The following is a 25,429-nucleotide window of genomic DNA, read 5'->3' as shown; positions in this document are numbered from 1 at the left end:
TGTTATCTTATATTCTTTACTAACTTATATCCTCAACACAGTCCTAACCACTGCTTTGGACATATGTTGGGCAGGATTCACCATTCCCGACGGCAATTTCGTAATCGGCGATCGGGCGGAGAACCCCTCCCGATGAGGGGCGGGGGCCTGTTTGACGCAGGTTTTTTAACCTCCGGCCCCGCCAAAACAGCGTTGTCGTGTTGGCGCTGCACACCGTTGGTACGGCGTTAGCGCGTCACCTGAAGGCCCTCCCCTGATCCTCAGCCCCCGATTCGTGTTGTCACAGTGCGGTTGACATGTGGTCACAGCAGTCAGGAACCCAGTGTGGCGGATGCGGACTGTGTCCAGCGGCACCACAGGCGGGCGGGAGCCGTGCTGCTGGCCGGGGGAGGGGGGTGTGCGGCTTCCGCGAGGGCTGGGGGACTGGTGGGGGTGGCCAGGGGTGGCCAAGTGGGCACTATCTGGCAGGTCGTGTCCGCGCATAGCCGGCACCATGTTTTACGGCGCGATCGCTGTGCACATGCATGGACCCGGCCATTCACCAGCCCGTTGTCTCTAATACTCTCAAAGTTTAAGTTAATTGGGTAAGAATATTAAAGTAAACTTCGACCTTTTCACATACTGATGTGCTTTTTTCCCCTCTCTTTCAGTTCATTTGGTGTTTCTCTCCTTGTTGCTAACCATTGCTTATGGAGAGCAAAATCCCAATTCATTCTATTTTAACAGAGCCATTAACCAGACATTCACCCCTTCCTTCAGTGATATCCGCAGCATTGATGACTTTTACATCTGGGCCAACACGTTGTTACTGCCTACCCTATATGGAAATTATAATGGTAAACATATTCCATTTAATTCTTTCTGGAAAAGAAGCACATTTACAGCCTCAGTTCCTCCTTTATAACTGATTTGTGGATTAAGCAATTACAATTAATTGGAATCCAGCAGATATTCTGTGGTGATGTTCACAGGTAGTCAGAAGGTCTTGTGAGTACAGTGGGGGGGGGGGGTTGTGTGAGGCATTAACCAATCAGCACAAGCTCATTCCTGGAATCCGGTTGTTTTGAGATGGTGTTGCAGGGTCTAACAATGTTCTGAAGTAGGCTCTCAGGTTGGGACTACTGTGGATGATTCAAGGATTGCAGGAACACGGGAGAAGAAAATTATTGGAATGCTCAGGCAAGTTCCTGGTTCCAGGATCATTTATAGTAACAATCTGGAAGAAGTAACTGAGGGCATTGTTGCTAAGTTGCAGATGATCCAAAGATCTGTAGAGGGACAAGTAGTATTGAGGAAGCAGGGGGGGCTGCAGAAGGACTTGGACAGGCAAGGAGAGTGGGCAAAGAAGTGGGAGATGGAATACAATGTGGAAAAGTGTGAAGTTATGCACTTTGGAAGACAGAATAGAGGCATAGGCTATTTTCTAAATGGGAAAAGGCTTCAGAAATCAGAAGCACAAAGGGACTTTGGAGTCTTGGTTCGGGATTCTCTTAAGGTTAACTTGCAGGTTTAGTTGGCAGTTAGGAAGGCAAATGCAATGTTGACATTCATTTTGAGAGGGCCCGTACCAGCCTCCCCGAACAGGTGCTGGAATGTGGTGACTAGGGGCTTTTCACAGTAACTTCATTGAAGCCTACTTGTGACAATAAGCGATTATTATTCTAATTATTAGAATACAAGAGCAGGGATGTACTGCTGATCTGTATAAGGCTCTGGTCAGACCCCATTTGGAATGTTGTGAGCAGTTTTGTGCCCCGTATCAATGGATGTGCTGGCCTTGGAGGGGATCCAGAGGAGGTTCACAAGAATGAGGGGCTTGTCTTATAAGGAATGGATGAGGATTCTGGGTCTGTACTCGATGGAGTTTAGAAGAATGAGGGGAAATCTCATTGAAACTTACAGAATACCTAGAGGCCTGGATAGAGTGGACGTGGAGAGGATGTTTCCACTGGTAGGAGAGACTAGAACCCAAGGGCACCACCTCAGACTGAAGGGACAATCCTTGAAAACTGTGATGAGGAGGAATTTCTTCAGCCAGAGGGTGATGAATCTATTTAACTCATTGCTGCAGAAGGCTGTGGAGGCCAAGTCACTGAGTATCTTTGAGTAGAGACAGATAGATTATTGATCAATAATCAGGGGCTATGGAGAGAAGGCAGGAGAATGGGGATGAGAATGGCGGAGCAGACTCAATGGAGCCGAATGGCCTAATTCTGCTCCTATATCTTATGGTCTTATTGCAGGGGAATGCCCAGGATCTCAGGATATTGATGATGGGGTTCACAAGTTCAGAGAGCATTCAGAATTACCGCGGGATCGAGGAAGCACTGGAAATTAAGTAGAATGGGCAATGAATGCTGACCTTGCTAACGACGCCATATTTGACGATGTTGGGCCTGAACTTCACTGAGTGGCAGTCAGATTGCAATTCCACTCATAGTTTCCCACCTGAAAATCCTTTTGATCCTTTCTTGACCGACCTTGCGATTCAGACCAGAAAGATCTGTGCAGAGCTGTGCGTTCCTCAAGCCTTCAGTTGGAGGCTGCAGAGTTGGACACAACATGCTTTCATTTTTAAGGCACAAATTTGAACTGAAGTTGTGTGATACCATGCACATAATTGGACTTCCTTTTTTATGGTTTTCTTCACTTTACCTTTTTGGGGTTTCTCATGCCATGACTGTCATAATATACACCAGTATATCATGGTGCAGACACACACTGATGGACACACAGTGGGACCAATCAATACACACAACACCGCAGCCAATCACCAGTTAGAGCACACGCACTATAAAGACAGGGAGCATCAGAGTTCCCGCTCATTCAAGCTGCAGCTTCCTAGTAGGACAGAGCTCACAGCCTGCAGCACAGACATTCACCATGTGCTGAGTGCATCGACTGGTTAGGACAAGCAAAGGTCTTTAGTTAAAGCTAGTATCGTGTTAACCCACAGTGAGAGTATGTTAAACAGTTACTGACTCAATAAAATAGTGTTGCACTATTTCAAGTGTTGGTGACCTGTATGTGTTCCACGGATCCAGAGCGCCCAACACAACAATGACTAGAAGGTCAGATATGTAGGCTCCTTTCAGATGACCATCAGTGCTGCAGAAACCCTAGCAGCAGCATGAGAGCAGCCTGGTGTGATCATTCTTCAGTTTTCTCTTCCTCGCAGTAATGAGCCCCTCTGCTTGTGTCCTCCGCTTGCATAATTGAGATAGTCAGCAGTTTTAATAGATCAGTATGACCAATAGTTAGTAGGGATTGAAGGGGGATACAAACTAAGTGATTCAACTCCAAGCTTTCATAGGTAGAGATTGTCTTTTTCTTGCGATCTTTATCTTTACGAAATCCCTACTGAAGATCAAAAGCGTACCATTAGAGTAATGTTAAGTGTGACTTTGTCGCTAGGATTCATTACTGACGGGTACTCAAAACTACTTGGAAGCCCCCGCATTCGACAATTGAGAGTACAAAAATGCGAGTGTCCTGCAATATTAAAAAATATTGTGAAAAAATGTGAAGGCCCATATTCCTTTGATGAGGAGGATATGTCACACTATGGAGAGAAATGGACAAACAACGTATCTGTACAGGCCTCAAATCTCAGTTCCATCTGGCAGTACCAAACACGATTACAGGAGTATCCGTCTTGGAGAATTCTTGCTTTATACCGAGGAAGTGGCTATGTGACTGATTTGACTACAGAAAAAGAGAATGCATCCAGGTAAACTCTGCCAGCATCATATGCTTTCCATGAGTGTGTCCATTTACGTTTCGTTCTGAAAACAGCTGAAGTACACTTGCATTGACTTTCTAGTCTTACATTTTGTAATACTTCTGATTTATCCTGCAGGATTGTTCAATATTTAGCTGAAAGCAATTGGATAGACAGTTACACCAGAGCAGTCTTTGTGGAGTTCACAATATATAATGCAAATGTGAATCTATTCGGTGTCACCACACTGGTACTGGAGACAAGTGGTTTAGGTAAGAGCTCGTGGATGTTTGATTGCTGTTCCTGTTGTCAGTACCTGAATGGTAGGATGAGCAAAGAGGGCTGAATTACCCTTTCGGATTTTCATGTTCCACACACATTTACAACTCTGGCTATGGCAAACCAGACAAGTTGAAAATAATGTTAAATAGAAACAGAAAATGCTGGAAAAACGCAGCAGATCTGGCAGAGAAACAGAGTTAACATGCTCCATGGAAGAGTCATGAGGACGTTAACTCTGTTTTTCTGTCCATCACCAGTGTTCCAATGGCTGCACAGTCTCTACACGATGCACTGTAGAAAGTTCCAAGGTTTCTTCAAAAGTAACTCCCCAATCTAGAAACTTCACCTCGAGAAGTGTGGATCGGGAATATCATCACCTCCAAGTCCCTCTCAAAATTACACGCATCGTGACTTGGACAAGTATTTGCCATCGTTGCTGGGTCATAATCTTGTCAGTCCCTACCTAAAGATATCTAGAGAGGTTTTTAAATGATCCTATTTGAAGGTATGGAAATTAGGCGGGAGAATATCTGCCCTCTTCACCATCACATCTCCCTTCATTTCAACAGAATGGACTGCAGTTGATTGCTCTAAACTAGAGCATGGTGTCAGTCAAATTTAAGATCAGAAGCTTCTAGGATTAAATTTTAACCTCATTGTGAATGTTAAACAAGCCCAATTATCTAACCCAAATTGTGATTATATATATTTATTTTAATTTAATTCTACAGGTACCTTCATTAGCTCTACAGTCCTGGAAAGTATACAACTGGTCCAGAACAGAGACAGTCAAGTTCTGTTTGCTGCAGTAAAGATTGTGTATATGCTCTTTGTTGTTTATTATGTCGTGCTACAGGTAGGTGTAGAATCTTTATAATCTGCAAATGACTGCCACAAACAATTGACCTCAGCGTGTCAAATCAGCTCGTGGTAATATAGGCATTAAGGGTGTACGTGGGTTAGAAGTTGCAAGTGCCAAGTTGATTTATGTGGAGAAATGGCCACATTTTAGTGTTCCAAATTATTCTGTCTTAATACACTTTGTCCTTGTGCTTAAAGACAAACTGTCACAAAAAAAACTGGATCGTTTTCTCAGGACATAACGGCTTCGTGACAATTGGAAGCTTTTAGGAAATTTGGATTATAAATGTAATGGACAATTTAAGGGTTAAAAGCCTGGGGTTAGAATGTGTTTGTTTAAAAGGAATTTTGTTTGCAGAGCCAGGATGGTTTTAGCAGCCAGCAGATGAAATTGATGAAGAAATGTGCTTTTCAGCCTAAGCTAATTGGCAGTGGTTTGACTGGGGACGTCCCTGGGGAGTTAATGTGCTTTTGCAACCTGCAAAGATAATGTTTTTTTTAGCTTGGGGGAGATGAGGTTATTACTGGGTGGAGGCAAGCTATGCAGAGAGACATTTTGAGAAGCTGTGGAGAGAGGTCCTTTTTTGCGAGAAAGCTGTGGAGAGAGACCAGAGGCTGGATTCTCCGTTCCCCGACACTGAAATCACATTTGTCGACGGGACGGAGAATTTGTTTTGGCACTGAAATCAGGAGCGGCGCTAGTTTTTAAAATTTTCATGCCCCCCGAAACTTGGTGTGCTCGTGGAGGACACCGCACCGAGTATTCACTGCCTCAGGCCATTGCCTGAGAACCGCCCCGCGATGCTCCATTGCCGACCGGCTGAATTCCCGATGGCGTGGCTTACGTGTGCTCCACCGTCCGGGATCCTCACGTGGCAGCTGTGGACGCAGTCCAGGGCCGCCACTGTCAGGGGAGGGTCAAACGGCGGGGAGGGGGGGCTTCATGCGGGGCTGGGGGCCATGTGCGTGGGCGATCTGGGGCGCGCGAGCGGCCGATGCGGGGCACTACTTTGCCAGTCCAGAACCACGGGCTGAGTTCTCTATGGAGCACGGCATGGCCGCTGCAGGCCACCACCATGCACATGCGCAGCCTCTGTCCCGGAAGTGCTGGAGGCCGTATCGGAAGTTAGAGCTGCAAGCTCTATGCTGTCCCACTGCTAGCCCCAGAAAAACGTTGAATCTGTGGCCTTTTGACGCTAGTTTTCCTGACGTAAAAGACCACTGTTTTCATGACGGTGTGGGGACGTAGTCCCAAAACGGAGAATCCAGCCCAAGGTTTTGGGGAAAAGGCTTTGGAAGTGAAGTCTGAATTGGCAACCCTTGCGTCTTTTAGACCACAGATAAAGACAGTTTTCTTTCCCAGTAGGATAGGGGTAAAACGAGTAATAATATTTAAAAGCAGAGCATTCTTGTCTGAAGAGAAGAAAGAGAGTGAAACAACTGAGTTGAGGCAGCTATTTGAAGATATTCAGCCAGAGTCTGAAGGGGTTCTAACAAGAGCCAGAATCTGTTCTGTACCACAAGTATTACTCTATGCCCTGCTAATTTTAATGTGGATTAAGTGCTGTGTGTTTCTTTTCTTGTTAATGGGAAATTGTATAGTTATATCAAGAGGTAATTGCAAGCTGTTGTTTTTCGGGTGTCACGTTAAAAGTTTAATATTGTATTCACAAGAAAGTTTTGAATTAGAAATACCAAAGCCCCACTTTTCCATGCAATCACTCCTGGAGCGAATAATTCTTTCCGCACAGAGTTAAAATAAACTAAAATATTAGGGTTTTGGTCCAGTGTCCTAACCACCGTGGGGTCTGGTCTGGAAACATATATCTTTACAAATAAATGTTTATCCTAAATTTCTTTCATGTTATAATGAAAGAAATAATGGATATAAAGTTATCTACTGTTTTTTGACATGTACTGCAGTTAACATAGTTATTTCTGTCGACTTCTTAATTTAAATTAATAACCATAGGAGATGGACCAAGATGTTTTCACAAACAAACTCTCATTTTGCATATTTTTAAAATGTTCTAAAAATATTACTTGTTTCCTCCTTTTCTAGGGAAAGCTCCTCAGAGAGCAGAGCTTGAAATATTTCCGGGATCAGCGTAACCTGATGGAAGTATTCATTATCCTCTTCAGCTGGAGTGCCTTTGCGCTGTTTCTGAAACGATTAGAATTCGAAAGTAAAACTCTAGATTATTATCACAAGAACCCTCTAAGGTGTGTCTGTAATATGATAAAGATTAAATTGCTCTGATACTTTTGCAGTGGGTCCTAGAAGCTTTGTTTCTTAACCTCTTCTCCATTACTGATATTTTTCTATATAATTCTTGTAAGTCTCTTTGAGGTCATAATTCACTCACTTCTGATGGGTGAGTAAATTTTAATGTGAGAGCACAGGACACTTTTTCAATCCTCTCACCCCCAAAGCCACCCTCCCGCAGACCACTCACTTTCCAATTTTGTGACTGCATTTGAAAGCTTCTGCTTCTGGGCAGCATGGTAGCATTGTGGATAGCACAATTGCTTCACAGCTCCAGGGTCCCAGGTTCGATTCCTGGCTTGGGTCACTGTCTGTGCGGAGTCTGCACGTTCTCCCCGTGTGTGCGTGGGTTTCCTCCGGGTGCTCCGGTTTCCTCCCACAGTCCAAAGGTGTGCAGGTTAGGTGGATTGGCCATGCTAAATTGCCCTTAGTGTCCAAAATTGCCCTTAGTGTTGGGTGGGGTTACTGGGTTATGGGGATAGGGTGGAGGTGTTGACCTTGGGTAGAGTGCTCTTTCCAAGAGCTGGTGCAGACTCAATGGGCCGAATGGCCTCCTTCTGCACTGTAAATTCTATGACTATGAAAAGCAGAACTGCATGCCTAAATCCACATTTCTTATGGGTGCTGCCTACATACATTTGTCACAAAGAGGTCTTGTCAATGACATTTTGCGAGGGAGGGGGCAGGGGTAGGATGAAATGCAGCACAATAATTCCACACTCTGAACTTAGACTGGACACACAGGCCACGTGATGATAATTTTCAGAACCTCAATGGGTAATTTTAATCCCGTGCAGACACCCGAAGGACAATTAAAATGGCCCATGGTAGCTCTGCGCCAAGCTCTCATCATTACTGATTTTAGCCTGCTCTCCTGAACTGAGGTGGGGGGGGAAATGACAGATGGAAATCTGCTTTGTCATCAAAACCTGACCATTATTTTAAAAGGGAGAGCTGTGGAGAGAATCCATTGTGATTGTTCAGCAAAACCAACTAAACGGGAGGAGGAGTCAGGATCAGAAACAGCTAAAAAGATAAAGGGCTGGATTCTCTGATTTGCAGACTACGTGCTGATGCTGGCGTGAGAACAGTGGCGTTTAACGCCAGAAAAAACGGCGCTGCCCCTGCACCGATTCTCCGTCCAGTGGGGGGGGGGGCTGTGCAACATCGCGCCGGCTGCGCGCGGACCTGGCCTGCCAAAAACTGTCCCCCTGTAACACCCCTCGCCACCCCCAGACCACCCCCCACCAGTGCCCCAGCCAAAACCCCCACTGCCCACGGAACGGCTCCCCCCCGACTGTGGCGGTGTTGCACTCAATCCGCAGCCACCATGCGAGGTCCCGGAATAGTGTGAACACACACGTCCCACGCTGTTGGGAAGTCGGCCCATGGGGGGGGGGGGGAGCATCGGGGGAGGGCCTCAGGTGACGTCCTGCAGCCACCCACACGGTGTGCGAATTACTCCCCGAGTACGCCATTTTTGAGGGGGCGGAGCATCGCAAAAGTGGTGCCGTCCACAATTCAGCGCAAACGGGGATTCTCCGGCCGAACGCGATTTCAGCGCCAGCGACCGGAGAATCCCGTCCAAATTGTTTGACTTCATGGTGAAGCAGGAGTGTTTGGCCTCCTGAGTTTGCCTCTCTCTCCAGATTGCGAGATCTCCCCGAGTCTCCTCAGAAGCGACTTACCCAAGTGCTGAGGGAAACCAGACTGTCATCTGTCACATAACTGGAAAGGAAATGATAGAAACTTTTCATTAAGCTTTCAACTATATTATTATCCCACAGATTTGTTAGTTTCCATGGGTTGGCGAGCATAAATTCTGCTCTTAATTATGTCTTTGCGGTGTTGGTGGCACTAACCACAATGAAGCTCTGGTATCTGCTGCATCTGAACCCGAAGCTGCATCTGTTCACATCTGCAATGCGGAGAGCCTGGGGGGAACTCAGAGGTTTATTTATTATCCTAGTCCTGCTGCTTGTGGCCTACTCCAGTGTGGTAAGGAGAAACAACTTTCCAAATGCATGTTACTTAATTTAAAACATAATGATTTGTCAATTGAATGTCTCTCTTCAGTTGATGATCAAAAATGTAGGCAACATTTTCTGGTTTCACAATGAGGAAACTGCCAGTGTTTACTATCATGGGAGGCGGGGGGTTGGGGTGTTAACTGCTGGCGGTGGATGTGGGGTAGGGGGAGGAAAGCGAGCAGAATGCCGGATGCTGTCCAGGATTGCCAGGGGAGGGGAACGCTAGCGAGGATTGCTGGGCGGAGCTCGCCAATAGCTCCATGATGAGGGGAGGAGGGGGGATTGGGGTGGGGCTGGGGGGAGCCCCCGAAACCTCCATGATCACTCATTTGTTTGGTGTAAGGTGCTCAGGATTCCATGAGAGGCCTGGTCTGTGCAAGTGCAGAGTTACACGGTAGTTTTCCTCCTGAGCCTGAGGCTTTGCCAAAGTCTGGTATGATTCCACCCGTGGACCGCAGCGGTTCAAGAAGGCTGCCCACCACCACCTTCTCAAGGAAAATGAAGGATGGGCAAAAAATGCTGGGCCAGCCAACAATGCCCACATCCTGTGAAGTATTTTTTTAAACTATTACTGTTGTAAAAATCCCTAAAAAAGTTAGGTTTCTTGAATGAGCTGCAACTTGTTTTTTGAATTGCGTTAAAGGGCATTTAGTGTGATCAGCGGTGGGGAAGCAAAAGCTTGTCCCGCGACCGTGGTTTTCTTGACACTTCTCATTGGGGGAACAAGTTACAGGCATGGGGGAGACAGTCCATGGGTTTCTCTGTGGGTGACCAGACCAACATCATCAGCGTCATGGAGGAGTTCTTTGATCAGGATGCAGGATACCTTGATACATTGTGGAGCTTGCTGTCTGACTGAGTGAGCAAGGAGACTCCGTCCATATCTGCAATGAAGGTAAAGATCAGGAGCATGAAGAAGATTCAGAACAGAATGGATTCTTAGACACAGGCGGTTTCTCTCCTTCCTTCACTCTGAAACTGTCCAAAGTGGAGCTATCGAACTGTAGAGTGCCGTGCCTGTTGTCACCTCCTTTGCCAGGATGGCACAATTCACTTGCAGTGGTACCAATGTTTTACCCAAGTATAGTTCATTCTTTGGATGCTCAGAAGAGTGATGCACAAGTGTTGGGTAGTCACACACTTTCTGATATTCAGATAAATAGCACTGTTAAAAGCAGCTAGTACAATTTGGTTTAAACCCAAAAAAACGTGAATTCTATAAATTCTAAACAGAAAAAGTTGAAAGAATATAGTAGGTTCATACCTGAATAAGGAAAAGAGAAGTTAAGGAAACAAATATTCCTAGTCCAGCCCACAGGTTAAGGCCACATTCCATGTGAAATTGAAATTGGTGCTGCAGGATGAGGTATCTTTCAGTGACCCAGATTCAAAAAGTGTAATTCAGTCTATCAGATCTGGTTCCCTCAGCACAGCCAAATGGAAAAGATCAAATTAAAACAATACATCATCAAAATTTCAGCTGCCTGCTAATCATAATTGATCAGAACACACAATCACAGAGTAAAGGAAATATTGACAGTAACTTCCTCTGTCTCCATATTGACAGTAACTTCCTCTGTCTCCATATTGACAGTAACTTCCTCTGTCTCCATATTGACAGTAACTTCCTCTGTCTCCATATTGGCAGTAACTTCCTCTGTCTCCATATTGACAGTAACTTCCTCTGTCTCCATATTGACAGTAACTTCCTCTGTGTCCATATTGACAGTAACTTCCTCTGTCTCCATATTGACAGTAACTTCCTCTGTCTCCATATTGACAGTAATTTCCTCTGTCCCCATATTGGCAGTAACTTTCTCTGTCTCCATATTGGCAGTTACATCCTCTGTCTCCATATTGACAGTAACGTCCTCTGTCTCCATATTGACAGTAACTTCCTCTGTGTCCATATTGACAGTAACTTCCTCTGTCCCCATATTGACAGTAACTTCCTCTGTGTCCATATTGACAGTAACTTCCTCTGTCTCCATATTGACAGTAACTTCCTCTGTCTCCATATTCACAGTAACTTCCTCTGTCTCCATATTGACAGTAAATTCCTCTGTCTCCATATTGACAGTAACTTCCTCTGTCTCCATATTGACAGTAACTTCCTCTGTCTCCATATTGACAGTAAAATATGGAGACAGTGGAAGTTACTGTCAATATGGAGACAGAGTAAGTTACTATCAATATGGAAACAGAGGAAGTTACTGCCAATATGGAGACAGAGGAAGTTATTGCCAATGGAGACAGAGGAAATCACTGCCAATATGGAGACATTTGAAGTTACTGTCAATATGGAGACAGAGGAAGTTACTGTCAATATGGGGACAGAGGAAGTTACTGCCAATATGGGGACAGAGGAAGTTACTGTCAATATGGGGACAGAGGAAGTTACTGTCAATATGGGGACAGAGGAAGTTACTGCCAATATGGAGACAGAGTAAGTTACTATCAATATGGAAACAGAGGAAGTTACTGCCAATATGGAGACAGAGGAAGTTATTGCCAATGGAGACAGAGGAAATCACTGCCAATATGGAGACATTTGAAGTTACTGTCAATATGGAGACAGAGGAAGTTACTGCCAATATGGAGACAGAGGAAGTTACTGCCAATATGGAGACAGAGGAAGTTACTGCCAATATGGGGACAGAGGAAGTTACTGTCAATATGGAGACAGAGGAAGTTACTGCCAATATGGGGACAGAGGAAGTTACTGTCATTATGGAGACAGAGGAAGTTACTGTCAATATGGAGACAGAGGAAGTTACTGTCAATATGGAGACAGAGTAAGTTACTATCACTATGGAAACAGAGGAAGTTACTGCCAATATGGAGACAGAGGAAGTTATTGCCAATGGAGACAGAGGAAATCACTGCCAATATGGAGACATTTGAAGTTACTGTCAATATGGAGACAGAGGAAGTTACTGTCAATATGGGGACAGAGGAAGTTACTGTCAATATGGGGACAGAGGAAGTTACTGCCAATGTGGAGACAGAGTAAGTTACTATCAATATGGAAACAGAGGAAGTTACTGCCAATATGGAGACAGAGGAAGTTATTGCCAATGGAGACAGAGGAAATCACTGCCAATATGGAGACATTTGAAGTTACTGTCAATATGGAGACAGAGGAAGTTACTGCCAATATGGAGACAGAGGAAGTTACTGCCAATATGGAGACAGAGGAAGTTACTGTCAATATGGAGACAGAGGAAGTTACTGCCAATATGGGGACAGAGGAAGTTACTGTCAATATGGAGACAGAGGAAGTTACTGCCAATATGGGGACAGAGGAAGTTACTGTCAATATGGAGACAGAGGAAGTTACTGTCAATATGGAGACAGAGGAAGTTACTGTCAATATGGAGACAAAGTAAGTTACTATCAATATGGAAACAGAGGAAGTTACTGCCAATATGGAGACAGAGGAAGTTATTGCCAATGGAGACAGAGGAAATCACTGCCAATATGGAGACATTTGAAGTTACTGTCAATATGGAGACAGAGGAAGTCACTGTCAATATGGGGACAGAGGAAGTTACTGTCAATATGGGGACAGAGGAAGTTACTGCCAATATGGGGACAGAGGAAGTTACTGTCAATATGGAGACAGAGGAAGTCACTGCCAATATGGAGACTGAGGAAGTTACTGCCAATATGGAGACATTTGAAGTTACTGTCAATATGGAGACAGAGGAAGTTACTGTCAATATGGGGACAGAGGAAGATACTGCCAATATGGAGACAGAGGAATTTACTGCCAATATGGAGACAGAGGACGTTACTGCCAATATGGAGACATTTGAAGTTACTGTCAATATGGGGACAGAGGAAGTCACTGCCAATATGGGGACAGAGGAAGTTAGTGTCAATATGGAGACAGAGGGAGTTACCGTCAATATGGAGACAGAGGAAGTCACTGCCAATATGGAGACAGAGGAATTTACTGCCAATATGGAGACAGAGGAAGTTACTGCCAATATGGAGACAGAGGAAGTTACTGTCAATATGGGGACAGAGGAAGTTACTGTCAATATGGAGACAGAGGAAGTTACTGTCAACATGGAGACAGAGGAAGTTACTGTCAATGTGGAGACAGAGGAAGTTACTGTCAATATGGAGACAGAGGAAGTTACTGTCAATATGGAGACATTTGAAGTTACTGTCAATATGGGGACAGAAGAAGTTACTGTCAATATGGGGACAGAGGAAGTTACTGTCAATATGGAGACAGAGGAAGTTACTGTCAACATGGAGACAGAGGAAGTTACTGTCAATGTGGAGACAGAGGAAGTTACTGTCAATATGGAGACAGAGGAAGTTACTGTCAATATGGAGACATTTGAAGTTACTGTCAATATGGAGACAGAGGAAGTTACTGTCAACATGGAGACAGAGGAAGTTACTGTCAATATGGAGACAGAGGAAGTTACTGTCAATATGGAGACATTTGAAGTTACTGTCAATATGGGGACAGAGGAAGTTACTGTCAATATGGAGACAGAGGAAGTTACTGCCAATATGGGGACAGAGGAAGTTACTGTCAATATGGAGACAGAGGAAGTTACTGTCAATATGGAGACAGAGGAAGTTACTGTCAATATGGAGACAGAGGAAGTTACTGTCAATATGGAGACAGAGGAAGTTACTGTCAATATGGAGACAGAGGAAGTTACTGTCAATATGGGGACAGAGGAAGTTACTGTCAATATGGGGACAGAGGAAGTTACTGTCAATATGGAGACAGAGGAAGTTACTGTCAATATGGAGACAGAGGAAGTTACTGTCAATATGGGGACAGAGGAAGTTACTGCCAATATGGAGACACAGGAAATTAGTGTCAATGTGGACACAGAGGAAGTTACTGTCAATATGGGGACAGAGGAAATTACTGCCAATATGGGGACAAAATTATTGTCAATATGGGGACCTGGAGGTTACTGTCAATATGGGGAACAGAGGATGTTACTGTCAAAATGGAGACAGGAGGTTACTGCCAATATGGGGACAGAGGAAGTTACTTTCAATATGGACACAGAGGAAGTTACTGTCAATATGGAGACAGAGGAAGTTACTGTCAATATGGGGACAGAGGAAATTACTGTCAATATGGAGACAGAGGAAGTTACTGTCAATATGGACACTGAGGAAGTTACTGTCAATATGGGGACAGAGGAAATTACTGCCAATATGGGGACAGAGAAAGTTATTGTCAATATGGGGACCTGGAGGTTACTGTCAATATGGGGACAGAGGATGTTACTGTCAATATGGAGACAGAGGAAGTTACTGTCAATATGGAGACAGAGGAAGTTACTGTCAATCTGGACACAGACGAAGTTACTGTCAATATGGGGACAGAGGAAATTACTGCCAATATGGGGACAGAGAAAGTTATTGTCAATATGGGGACCTGGAGGTTATTGTCAATATGGGGACAGAGGACGTTACTGTCAATATGGAGACAGAGGGAGTTACTGTCAATATGGAGACAGAGGAAATTACTGTCAATATGGAGACTGAGGAAGTTACTGCCAATATGGAGACAGAGGAAGTTACTGCCAATATGGAGACAGAGGAAGTTACTGTCAGTATGGAGACAGAGGAAGTTACTGTCAATATGGGGACAGAGGAGGTTACTGCCAATATGGGGACAGAGGAAGTTACTGTCAATATGGAGACAGAGGAAGTTACTGTCAGTATGGAGACAGAGGAAGTTACTGTCAATATGGAGACAGAGGAAGTTACTGTCAATATGGGGACAGAGGACGTTACTGTCAATATGGGGACAGAGGAAGTTACTGTCAATATGGAGACAGAGGACGTTACTGCCAATATGGAGACAGAGGACGTTACTGCCAATATGGAGACAGAGAAAGGTACTGCCAATATGGGGACAGAGGAAGTTACTGCCAGTATGGGGACAGTGGACGTTACTGTCAATATTGAGACAGAGGAAGTTACTGTCAATATGGAGACAGAGTACGTCACTGCCAATATGGAGACAGAGGAAGTTACTGTCAATATGGAAACACTGGAAGTTACTGTCAATATGGAGACAGAGGAAGCTACTGTCAATATGGGGACAGAGGAAGTTACTGCCAATATGGGGACAGAGGAAGTTACTGTCAATATGGAGACAGAGTATGTCACTGCCAATATGGAGACAGAGGAAGTTATTGCCAATGGAGACAGAGGACGTTACTGTCAATATGGAGACATTTGAACTTACTGCCAATATGGGGACAGAGGAGGTTACTGTACATATGGAGACAGAGGAAGTTATTGCCAATGGAGCAGAGGAAGTTACTGCCAATGGAAACAGAGGAAGTTACTGTCATTATGGAGACAGAGGAAGTTACTGTCAATATGGAGACAGAGGAAGTTACTGTCAATATGGAGACAGAGTAAGTTACTATCAATATGGAAACAGAGGAAGTTACTGTCAACATGGAGACAGAGGAAGTTACTGCCAATATGGGGACAGAGGAAGTTACTGTCAATATGGAGACAGAGGAAGTTACTGTCAATATGGGGACAGAGGAAGTTACTGTCAATATGGAGACAGAGGAAGTTACTGCCAATATGGGGACAGAGGAAGTTACTGCCAATATGGGGACAGAGGAAGTTACTGCCAATATGGGGACAGAGGAAGTTACTGTCATTATGGAGACAGAGGAAGTTACTGTCAATATGGAGACAGAGGAAGTTACTGTCAATATGGAGACAGAGGAAGTTACTGTCATTATGGAAACAGAGGAAGTTACTGCCAATATGGAGACAGAGGAAGTTACTGCCAATATGGGGACAGAGGAAGTTACTGTCAATATGGAGACAGAGGAAGTTACTGCCAATATGGGGACAGAGGAAGTTACTGTCATTATGGAGACAGAGGAAGTTACTGTCAATATGGAGACAGAGGAAGTTACTGTCAATATGGAGACAGAGTAAGTTACTATCAATATGGAAACAGAGGAAGTTACTGCCAATATGGAGACAGAGGAAGTTATTGCCAATGGAGACAGAGGAAATCACTGCCAATATGGAGACATTTGAAGTTACTGTCAATATGGAGACAGAGGAAGTTACTGTCAATATGGGGACAGAGGAAGTTACTGTCAATATGGGGACAGAGGAAGTTACTGCCAATGTGGAGACAGAGTAAGTTACTATCAATATGGAAACAGAGGAAGTTACTGCCAATATGGAGACAGAGGAAGTTATTGCCAATGGAGACAGAGGAAATCACTGCCAATATGGAGACATTTGAAGTTACTGTCAATATGGAGACAGAGGAAGTTACTGCCAATATGGAGACAGAGGAAGTTACTGCCAATATGGAGACAGAGGAAGTTACTGTCAATATGGAGACAGAGGAAGTTACTGCCAATATGGGGACAGAGGAAGTTACTGTCAATATGGAGACAGAGGAAGTTACTGCCAATATGGGGACAGAGGAAGTTACTGTCAATATGGAGACAGAGGAAGTTACTGTCAATATGGAGACAGAGGAAGTTACTGTCAATATGGAGACAAAGTAAGTTACTATCAATATGGAAACAGAGGAAGTTACTGCCAATATGGAGACAGAGGAAGTTATTGCCAATGGAGACAGAGGAAATCACTGCCAATATGGAGACATTTGAAGTTACTGTCAATATGGAGACAGAGGAAGTCACTGTCAATATGGGGACAGAGGAAGTTACTGTCAATATGGGGACAGAGGAAGTTACTGCCAAAACGGGGACAGAGGAAGTTACTGTCAATATGGAGACAGAGGAAGTCACTGCCAATATGGAGACTGAGGAAGTTACTGCCAATATGGAGACATTTGAAGTTACTGTCAATATGGAGACAGAGGAAGTTACTGTCAATATGGGGACAGAGGAAGATACTGCCAATATGGAGACAGAGGAATTTACTGCCAATATGGAGACAGAGGACGTTACTGCCAATATGGAGACATTTGAAGTTACTGTCAATATGGGGACAGAGGAAGTCACTGCCAATATGGGGACAGAGGAAGTTAGTGTCAATATGGAGACAGAGGGAGTTACCGTCAATATGGAGACAGAGGAAGTCACTGCCAATATGGAGACAGAGGAATTTACTGCCAATATGGAGACAGAGGAAGTTACTGCCAATATGGAGACAGAGGAAGTTACTGTCAATATGGGGACAGAGGAAGTTACTGTCAATATGGAGACAGAGGAAGTTACTGTCAACATGGAGACAGAGGAAGTTACTGTCAATGTGGAGACAGAGGAAGTTACTGTCAATATGGAGACAGAGGAAGTTACTGTCAATATGGAGACATTTGAAGTTACTGTCAATATGGGGACAGAAGAAGTTACTGTCAATATGGGGACAGAGGAAGTTACTGTCAATATGGAGACAGAGGAAGTTACTGTCAACATGGAGACAGAGGAAGTTACTGTCAATGTGGAGACAGAGGAAGTTACTGTCAATATGGAGACAGAGGAAGTTACTGTCAATATGGAGACATTTGAAGTTACTGTCAATATGGAGACAGAGGAAGTTACTGTCAACATGGAGACAGAGGAAGTTACTGTCAATATGGAGACAGAGGAAGTTACTGTCAATATGGAGACATTTGAAGTTACTGTCAATATGGGGACAGAGGAAGTTACTGTCAATATGGAGACAGAGGAAGTTACTGCCAATATGGGGACAGAGGAAGTTACTGTCAATATGGAGACAGAGGAAGTTACTGTCAATATGGAGACAGAGGAAGTTACTGTCAATATGGAGACAGAGGAAGTTACTGTCAATATGGAGACAGAGGAAGTTACTGTCAATATGGAGACAGAGGAAGTTACTGTCAATATGGGGACAGAGGAAGTTACTGTCAATATGGGGACAGAGGAAGTTACTGTCAATATGGAGACAGAGGAAGTTACTGTCAATATGGAGACAGAGGAAGTTACTGTCAATATGGGGACAGAGGAAGTTACTGCCAATATGGAGACACAGGAAATTAGTGTCAATGTGGACACAGAGGAAGTTACTGTCAATATGGGGACAGAGGAAATTACTGCCAATATGGGGACAAAATTATTGTCAATATGGGGACCTGGAGGTTACTGTCAATATGGGGAACAGAGGATGTTACTGTCAAAATGGAGACAGGAGGTTACTGCCAATATGGGGACAGAGGAAGTTACTTTCAATATGGACACAGAGGAAGTTACTGTCAATATGGAGACAGAGGAAGTTACTGTCAATATGGGGACAGAGGAAATTACTGTCAATATGGAGACAGAGGAAGTTACTGTCAATATGGACACTGAGGAAGTTACTGTCAATATGGGGACAGAGGAAATTACTGCCAATATGGGGACAGAGAAAGTTATTGTCAATATGGGGACCTGGAGGTTACTGTCAATATGGGGACAGAGGATGTTACTGTCAATATGGAGACAGAGGAAGTTACTGTCAATATGGAGACAGAGGAAGTTACTGTCAATCTGGACACAGAGGAAGTTACTGTCAATATGGGGACAGAGGAAATTACTGCCAATATGGGGACAGAGAAAGTTATTGTCAATATGGGGACCTGGAGGTTATTGTCAATATGGGGACAGAGGATGTTACTGTCAATATGGAGACAGAGGGAGTTACTGTCAATATGGAGACAGAGGAAGTTACTGTCAATATGGAGACTGAGGAAGTTACTGCCAATATGGAGACAGAGGAAGTTACTGCCAATATGGAGACAGAGGAAGTTACTGTCAGTATGGAGACAGAGGAAGTTACTGTCAATATGGGGACAGAGGAGGTTACTGCCAATATGGGGACAGAGGAAGTTACTGTCAATATGGAGACAGAGGAAGTTACTGTCAGTATGGAGACAGAGGAAGTTACTGTCAATATGGAGACAGAGGAAGTTACTGTCAATATGGGGACAGAGGACGTTACTGTCAATATGGGGACAGAGGAAGTTACTGTCAATATGGAGACAGAGGACGTTACTGCCAATATGGAGACAGAGGACGTTACTGCCAATATGGAGACAGAGAAAGGTACTGCCAATATGGGGACAGAGGAAGTTACTGCCAGTATGGGGACAGTGGACGTTACTGTCAATATTGAGACAGAGGAAGTTACTGTCAATATGGAGACAGAGTACGTCACTGCCAATATGGAGACAGAGGAAGTTACTGTCAATATGGAAACACTGGAAGTTACTGTCAATATGGAGACAGAGGAAGCTACTGTCAATATGGGGACAGAGGAAGTTACTGCCAATATGGGGACAGAGGAAGTTACTGTCAATATGGAGACAGAGTATGTCACTGCCAATATGGAGACAGAGGAAGTTATTGCCAATGGAGACAGAGGACGTTACTGTCAATATGGAGACATTTGAACTTACTGCCAATATGGGGACAGAGGAGGTTACTGTACATATGGAGACAGAGGAAGTTATTGCCAATGGAGCAGAGGAAGTTACTGCCAATGGAAACAGAGGAAGTTAGTGTCAATATGGAGACAGAGGAAGTTATTGTCAATATGGAGACAGAGGAATTTAGTGTCAATATGGGGACAGAGGAAGATACTGTCAATATGGAGACCGAGGACGTTACTATCAATATGGAAACAGAGGAAGTCACTGCCAATATGGACACAGAGGACGTTACTGCCAATATAGGGACAGAGGAAGTTACTGTCAATATGGAGACAGAGTACGTCACTGCCAATATGGAGACAGAGGATGTTATTGCCAATGGAGACAGAGGAAGTTACTGTCAATATGGAGACATTTGAAGTTACTGCCAATATGGGGACAGAGGAGGTTACTGTCAATATGGAGACAGAGCAAGTTACTGCCAATGGAAACAGAGGAAGTTAGTGTCAATATGGAGACAGAGGAAGTTACTGTCAATATGGACACAGAGGAAGTTACTGCCAATATGGAGACAGAGGAAGTCACTGCCAATATGGGGACAGAGGAAGTTACTGTCAATATTGAGACAGAGAAAGTTACTGCCAATATGGAGACAGAGAAAGTTACTAACAATATGGAAACAGAGGAAGTTACTGCCAATATGGAGGCAGAGGAAGTTATTGCCAATGGAGACAGAGGAAGTTACTGTCAATATGGAGACAGAGGAATTTACTGTCAATATGGGGACAGAGGAAGTTATTGTCAATATGTAGACAGAGGGAGTTACTGTCAATTTGGGGACAGAGGAAGTTATTGTCAATATGTAGACAGAGGGAGTTATTGCCAAGGAGGCGGAGGAGGTTACTGCCAATATGGAGACAGAGGAAGCTGGTACCAATATGGAGACAGAGGAATTTACTGTCAATATGGGGACAGAGGAAGTTACTGTCAATATGGAGAGAGAGGAAGTTACTGTCAATATGGAGACAGAGGAAGTTAGTGTCAGTATGGAGACAGAGGAAGTTACTGTCAATATGGAGACAGAGGAAGTTACTGTCAATATGGGGACAGAGGACGTTACTGTCAATATGGGGACAGAGGAAGTTACTGTCAATATGGAGACAGAGGACGTTACTGCCAATATGGAGACAGAGGACGTTACTGCCAATATGGAGACAGAGAAAGGTACTGCCAATATGGGGACAGAGGAAGTTACTGCCAGTATGGGGACAGTGGACGTTACTGTCAATATTGAGACAGAGGAAGTTACTGTCAATATGGAGACAGAGTACGTCACTGCCAATATGGAGACAGAGGAAGTTACTGTCAATATGGAAACACTGGAAGTTACTGTCAATATGGAGACAGAGGAAGCTACTGTCAATATGGGGACAGAGGAAGTTACTGCCAATATGGGGACAGAGGAAGTTACTGTCAATATGGAGACAGAGTATGTCACTGCCAATATGGAGACAGAGGAAGTTATTGCCAATGGAGACAGAGGACGTTACTGTCAATATGGAGACATTTGAACTTACTGCCAATATGGGGACAGAGGAGGTTACTGTACATATGGAGACAGAGGAAGTTATTGCCAATGGAGCAGAGGAAGTTACTGCCAATGGAAACAGAGGAAGTTAGTGTCAATATGGAGACAGAGGAAGTTATTGTCAATATGGAGACAGAGGAATTTAGTGTCAATATGGGGACAGAGGAAGATACTGTCAATATGGAGACCGAGGACGTTACTATCAATATGGAAACAGAGGAAGTCACTGCCAATATGGACACAGAGGACGTTACTGCCAATATAGGGACAGAGGAAGTTACTGTCAATATGGAGACAGAGTACGTCACTGCCAATATGGAGACAGAGGATGTTATTGCCAATGGAGACAGAGGAAGTTACTGTCAATATGGAGACATTTGAAGTTACTGCCAATATGGGGACAGAGGAGGTTACTGTCAATATGGAGACAGAGCAAGTTACTGCCAATGGAAACAGAGGAAGTTAGTGTCAATATGGAGACAGAGGAAGTTACTGTCAATATGGACACAGAGGAAGTTACTGCCAATATGGAGACAGAGGAAGTCACTGCCAATATGGGGACAGAGGAAGTTACTGTCAATATTGAGACAGAGAAAGTTACTGCCAATATGGAGACAGAGAAAGTTACTAACAATATGGAAACAGAGGAAGTTACTGCCAATATGGAGGCAGAGGAAGTTATTGCCAATGGAGACAGAGGAAGTTACTGTCAATATGGAGACAGAGGAATTTACTGTCAATATGGGGACAGAGGAAGTTATTGTCAATATGTAGACAGAGGGAGTTACTGTCAATTTGGGGACAGAGGAAGTTATTGTCAATATGTAGACAGAGGGAGTTATTGCCAAGGAGGCGGAGGAGGTTACTGCCAATATGGAGACAGAGGAAGCTGGTACCAATATGGAGACAGAGGAATTTACTGTCAATATGGGGACAGAGGAAGTTACTGTCAATATGGAGAGAGAGGAAGTTACTGTCAATATGGAGACAGAGGAAGTTAGTGTCAATGTGGAGTCAGAGGTAGTTACTGTCAATATGGAGAGAGAGGAATTTACTGTCAATATGGGGACAGAGGAAGTTAGTGTCAATGTGGAGTCAGAGGAAGTTACTGTCAATATGGAAACACTGGAAGTTACTGTCAATATGGAGACAGAGGAAGTTACTGCCAATATGGAGACAGTGGAAGTTACTGTCAATATGGAGACAGAGGAAGTCACTGTCAATATGGAGACAGAGGAAGCTACTGCAAATATGGAGACAGAGGAAGTTACTGTCAATATGGAGACAGAGGAAGTTACTGTCAATATTGGAGACAGAGGAAGCTAAAGCAAATATGGAGACAGAGGAAGTTACTGTCAATATGGGGACAGAGGAAGTTACTGTCAATGTGGAGTCAGAGGAAGTTACTGTCAATATGGAGACAGAGGAAGTTACTGTCAATATGGAAACACTGGAAGTTACTGTCAATATGGAGACAGAGGAAGCTACTGCAAATTTGGAGACAGAGGAAGTTACTGTCAATATGGGGACAGAGGAAGTTACTGTCAATATTGGAGACAGAGGAAGCTACTGCAAATATGGAGACAGAGGAAGTTACTGTCAATATGGGGACAGAGGAAGTTACTGTCAATATGGGGACAGAGGAAGTTACTGCAAATATGGAGACAGAGGAAGTTACTGTCAATATGGGGACAGAGGAAGTTACTGCAAATATGGAGACAGAGGAAGTTACTGTCAATATGGAGACAGAGGAAGTTACTGTCAATATTGAGACAGAGGAAGTTACTGTCAATATGGGGACAGAGGAAGTTACTGTCAATATTGAGACAGAGGAAGTTACTGTCAATATGGAGACAGTGGAAGTTACTGTCAATATGGGGACAGAGGACGTTACTGTCAATATTGAGACAGAGGAAGTTACTGTCAATATGGGGACAGAGGAAGTTACTGCAAATATGGAGACAGAGGAAGTTACTGTCAATATGGGGACAGAGGAAGTTACTGCAAATATGGAGACAGAGGAAGTTACTGTCAATATGGAGACAGAGGAAGTTACTGTCAATATTGAGACAGAGAAAGTTACTGTCAATATGGAGACAGAGGAAGTTACTGTCAATATGGGGACAGAGGACGTTTCTGTCAATCTGGAGACAGAGGAAGTTACTGTCAATATTGAGACAGAGGAAGTTACTGTCAATATGGAGACAGTGGAAGTTACTGTCAATATGGAAACACTGGAAGTTACTGTCAATATTGGAGACAGAGGAAGCTACTGTCAATATGGGGACAGAGGAAGTTACTGTCAATATGGAGACAGAGGAAGTTACTGTCAATATGGAGACATTGGAAGTTACTGTCAATATGGAGACAGAGGAAGTTACTGTCAATATGGAGACAGAGGAAGTTGGTGTCAATATGGAGACAGAGGAAGTGACTGTCAATATGGAGACAGAGGAAGTTACTGCCAATATGGGGTCAGAGGAAGTTACTGTCAATATGGAGACAGAGGAAGTTACTGTCAATATGGACACAGAGGAAGTTACTGTCAATATGGGGACAGAGGAAGTTACTGTCAATATGGAGACAGAGGAAGTTACTGTCAATATGGAGACAGAGGAAGTTGGTGTCAATATGGAGACCGAGGAAGTGACTGTCAATATGGGGACAGAGGAAGTTACTGTCAATATGGAGACAGAGGAAGTGACTGTCAATATGGAGACAGAGGAAGCTACTGTCAATATGGGGACAGAGGAAGTTACTGCAAATATGGAGACAGAGTACGTCACTGCCAATATGGAGACAGAGGATTTTATTGCCAATGGAGACAGAGGAAGTTACTGTCAATATGGAGACATTTGAAGTTACTGCCAATATGGGGACAGAGGAGGTTACTGTCCATATGGAGACAGAGGAAGTTATTGCCAATGGAGCAGAGGAAGTTACTGCCAATGGAAACAGAGGAAGTTAGTGTCAATATGGAGACAGAGGAAGTTATTGTCAATATGGAGACAGAGGAATTTAGTGTCAATATGGGGACAGAGGAAGTTACTGTCAATATGGAGACAGAGGACGTTACTATCAATATGGAAACAGAGGAAGTTACTGTCAATATGGAGACAGAGGACGTTACTATCAATATGGAAACAGAGGAAGTTACTGTCAATATGGAGAAAGAGGACGTTACTATCAATATGGAGACAGAGGAAGTTACTGCCAATATGGAGACAGAGTAAGTTACTGTCAATATGGAGACAGACGAATTTACTGTCAATATGGGGACAGAGGAATTTACTGTCAATATGGGGACAGAGGAAGTTATTGTCAATATGTAGACAGAGGGAGTTATTGCCAAGGAGGCGGAGGAAGTTACTGCCAATATGGAGACAGAGGAAGTTGGTACCAATATGGAGACAGAGGAATTTACTGTCAATATGGGGACAGAGGAATTTACTGTCAATATGGGGACAGAGGAAGTTACTGTCAATATGGAAACAGAGGAAGTTACTGCCAATATGGAGACAGAGGAAGTTACTGCCAATATGGAGACAGAGGAAGTTACTGCCAATATGGACAATGAGGAATTTACTGTCAATATGGAGACAGATGAAGTTATTGCCAATGGAGACAGAGGAATTTACTGCCAATATGGGGACAGAGGAGGTTACTGTCAATATTGAGACAGAGGAAGTTACTGTCAATATGGAGACAGTGGAAGTTACTGTCAATATGGAAACACTGGAAGTTACTGTCAATATTGGAGACAGAGGAAGCTACTGTCAATATGGAGACAGAGGAAGTTACTGTCAATATTGGAGACAGAGGAAGTTACTGCCAATATGGAGACATTTGAAGTTACTGTCAATATGGAGACAGAGGAAGTTACTGCCAATGGAAACAGAGGAAGTTAGTGTCAATATGGAGACAGAGGAAGTTACTGTCAATATGGGGACAGAGGAAGTTACTGTCAATATGGAGACAGAGGAAGTTACTGTCAATATGGGGACAGAGGAGGTTACTGTCAATATGGGGACAGAGGAGGTTACTGTCAATCTGGAGACAGAGGAAGTTACTGTCAATATGGAGACAGAGGAATTTAGTGTCAATATGGGGACAGAGGAAGTTACTGTCAATATGTAAACAGAGGAATTTACTGCCAATATGGGGACAGAGGAAGTTACTGTCAATATGGAGACAGAGGAAGTTACTGTCAATATGGGGACAGAGGAGGTTACTGTCAATATGGAGACAGAGGAAGTTACTGTCAATATGGAGACAGAGGAAGTTACTGTCAATATGGAGA

General features: G+C 43.8%; 1 protein-coding gene across 4 annotated transcripts in view; it reads left to right on the top strand.

Moving 5' to 3' along the window:
* LOC140430486 (polycystin-1-like protein 2) overlaps positions 1–25,429 on the top strand; it is a 151,494-nt gene that overhangs the window by 97,910 nt on the left and 28,155 nt on the right. For 3 of the 4 annotated variants that reach the window (XM_072517981.1, XM_072517980.1, XM_072517982.1), the window contains 6 exons: positions 651–836; positions 3,415–3,730; positions 3,860–3,993; positions 4,735–4,859; positions 6,927–7,087; positions 8,918–9,128. In XM_072517981.1, coding sequence (XP_072374082.1) covers positions 651–836; positions 3,415–3,730; positions 3,860–3,993; positions 4,735–4,859; positions 6,927–7,087; positions 8,918–9,128 — 1,133 coding nt within the window. The remainder of the gene's footprint in view (positions 1–650; positions 837–3,414; positions 3,731–3,859; positions 3,994–4,734; positions 4,860–6,926; positions 7,088–8,917; positions 9,129–25,429) is intronic. The other variant, XM_072517983.1, reaches the window with a different exon arrangement.

Source organism: Scyliorhinus torazame, chromosome 10 (genome assembly GCF_047496885.1).
Source record: "Scyliorhinus torazame isolate Kashiwa2021f chromosome 10, sScyTor2.1, whole genome shotgun sequence".
Lineage (NCBI taxonomy): Eukaryota > Metazoa > Chordata > Chondrichthyes > Carcharhiniformes > Scyliorhinidae > Scyliorhinus > Scyliorhinus torazame.
Note: the sequence above shows the minus strand (reverse complement) of the source record. Positions and strands in the feature narration are given on the sequence as shown.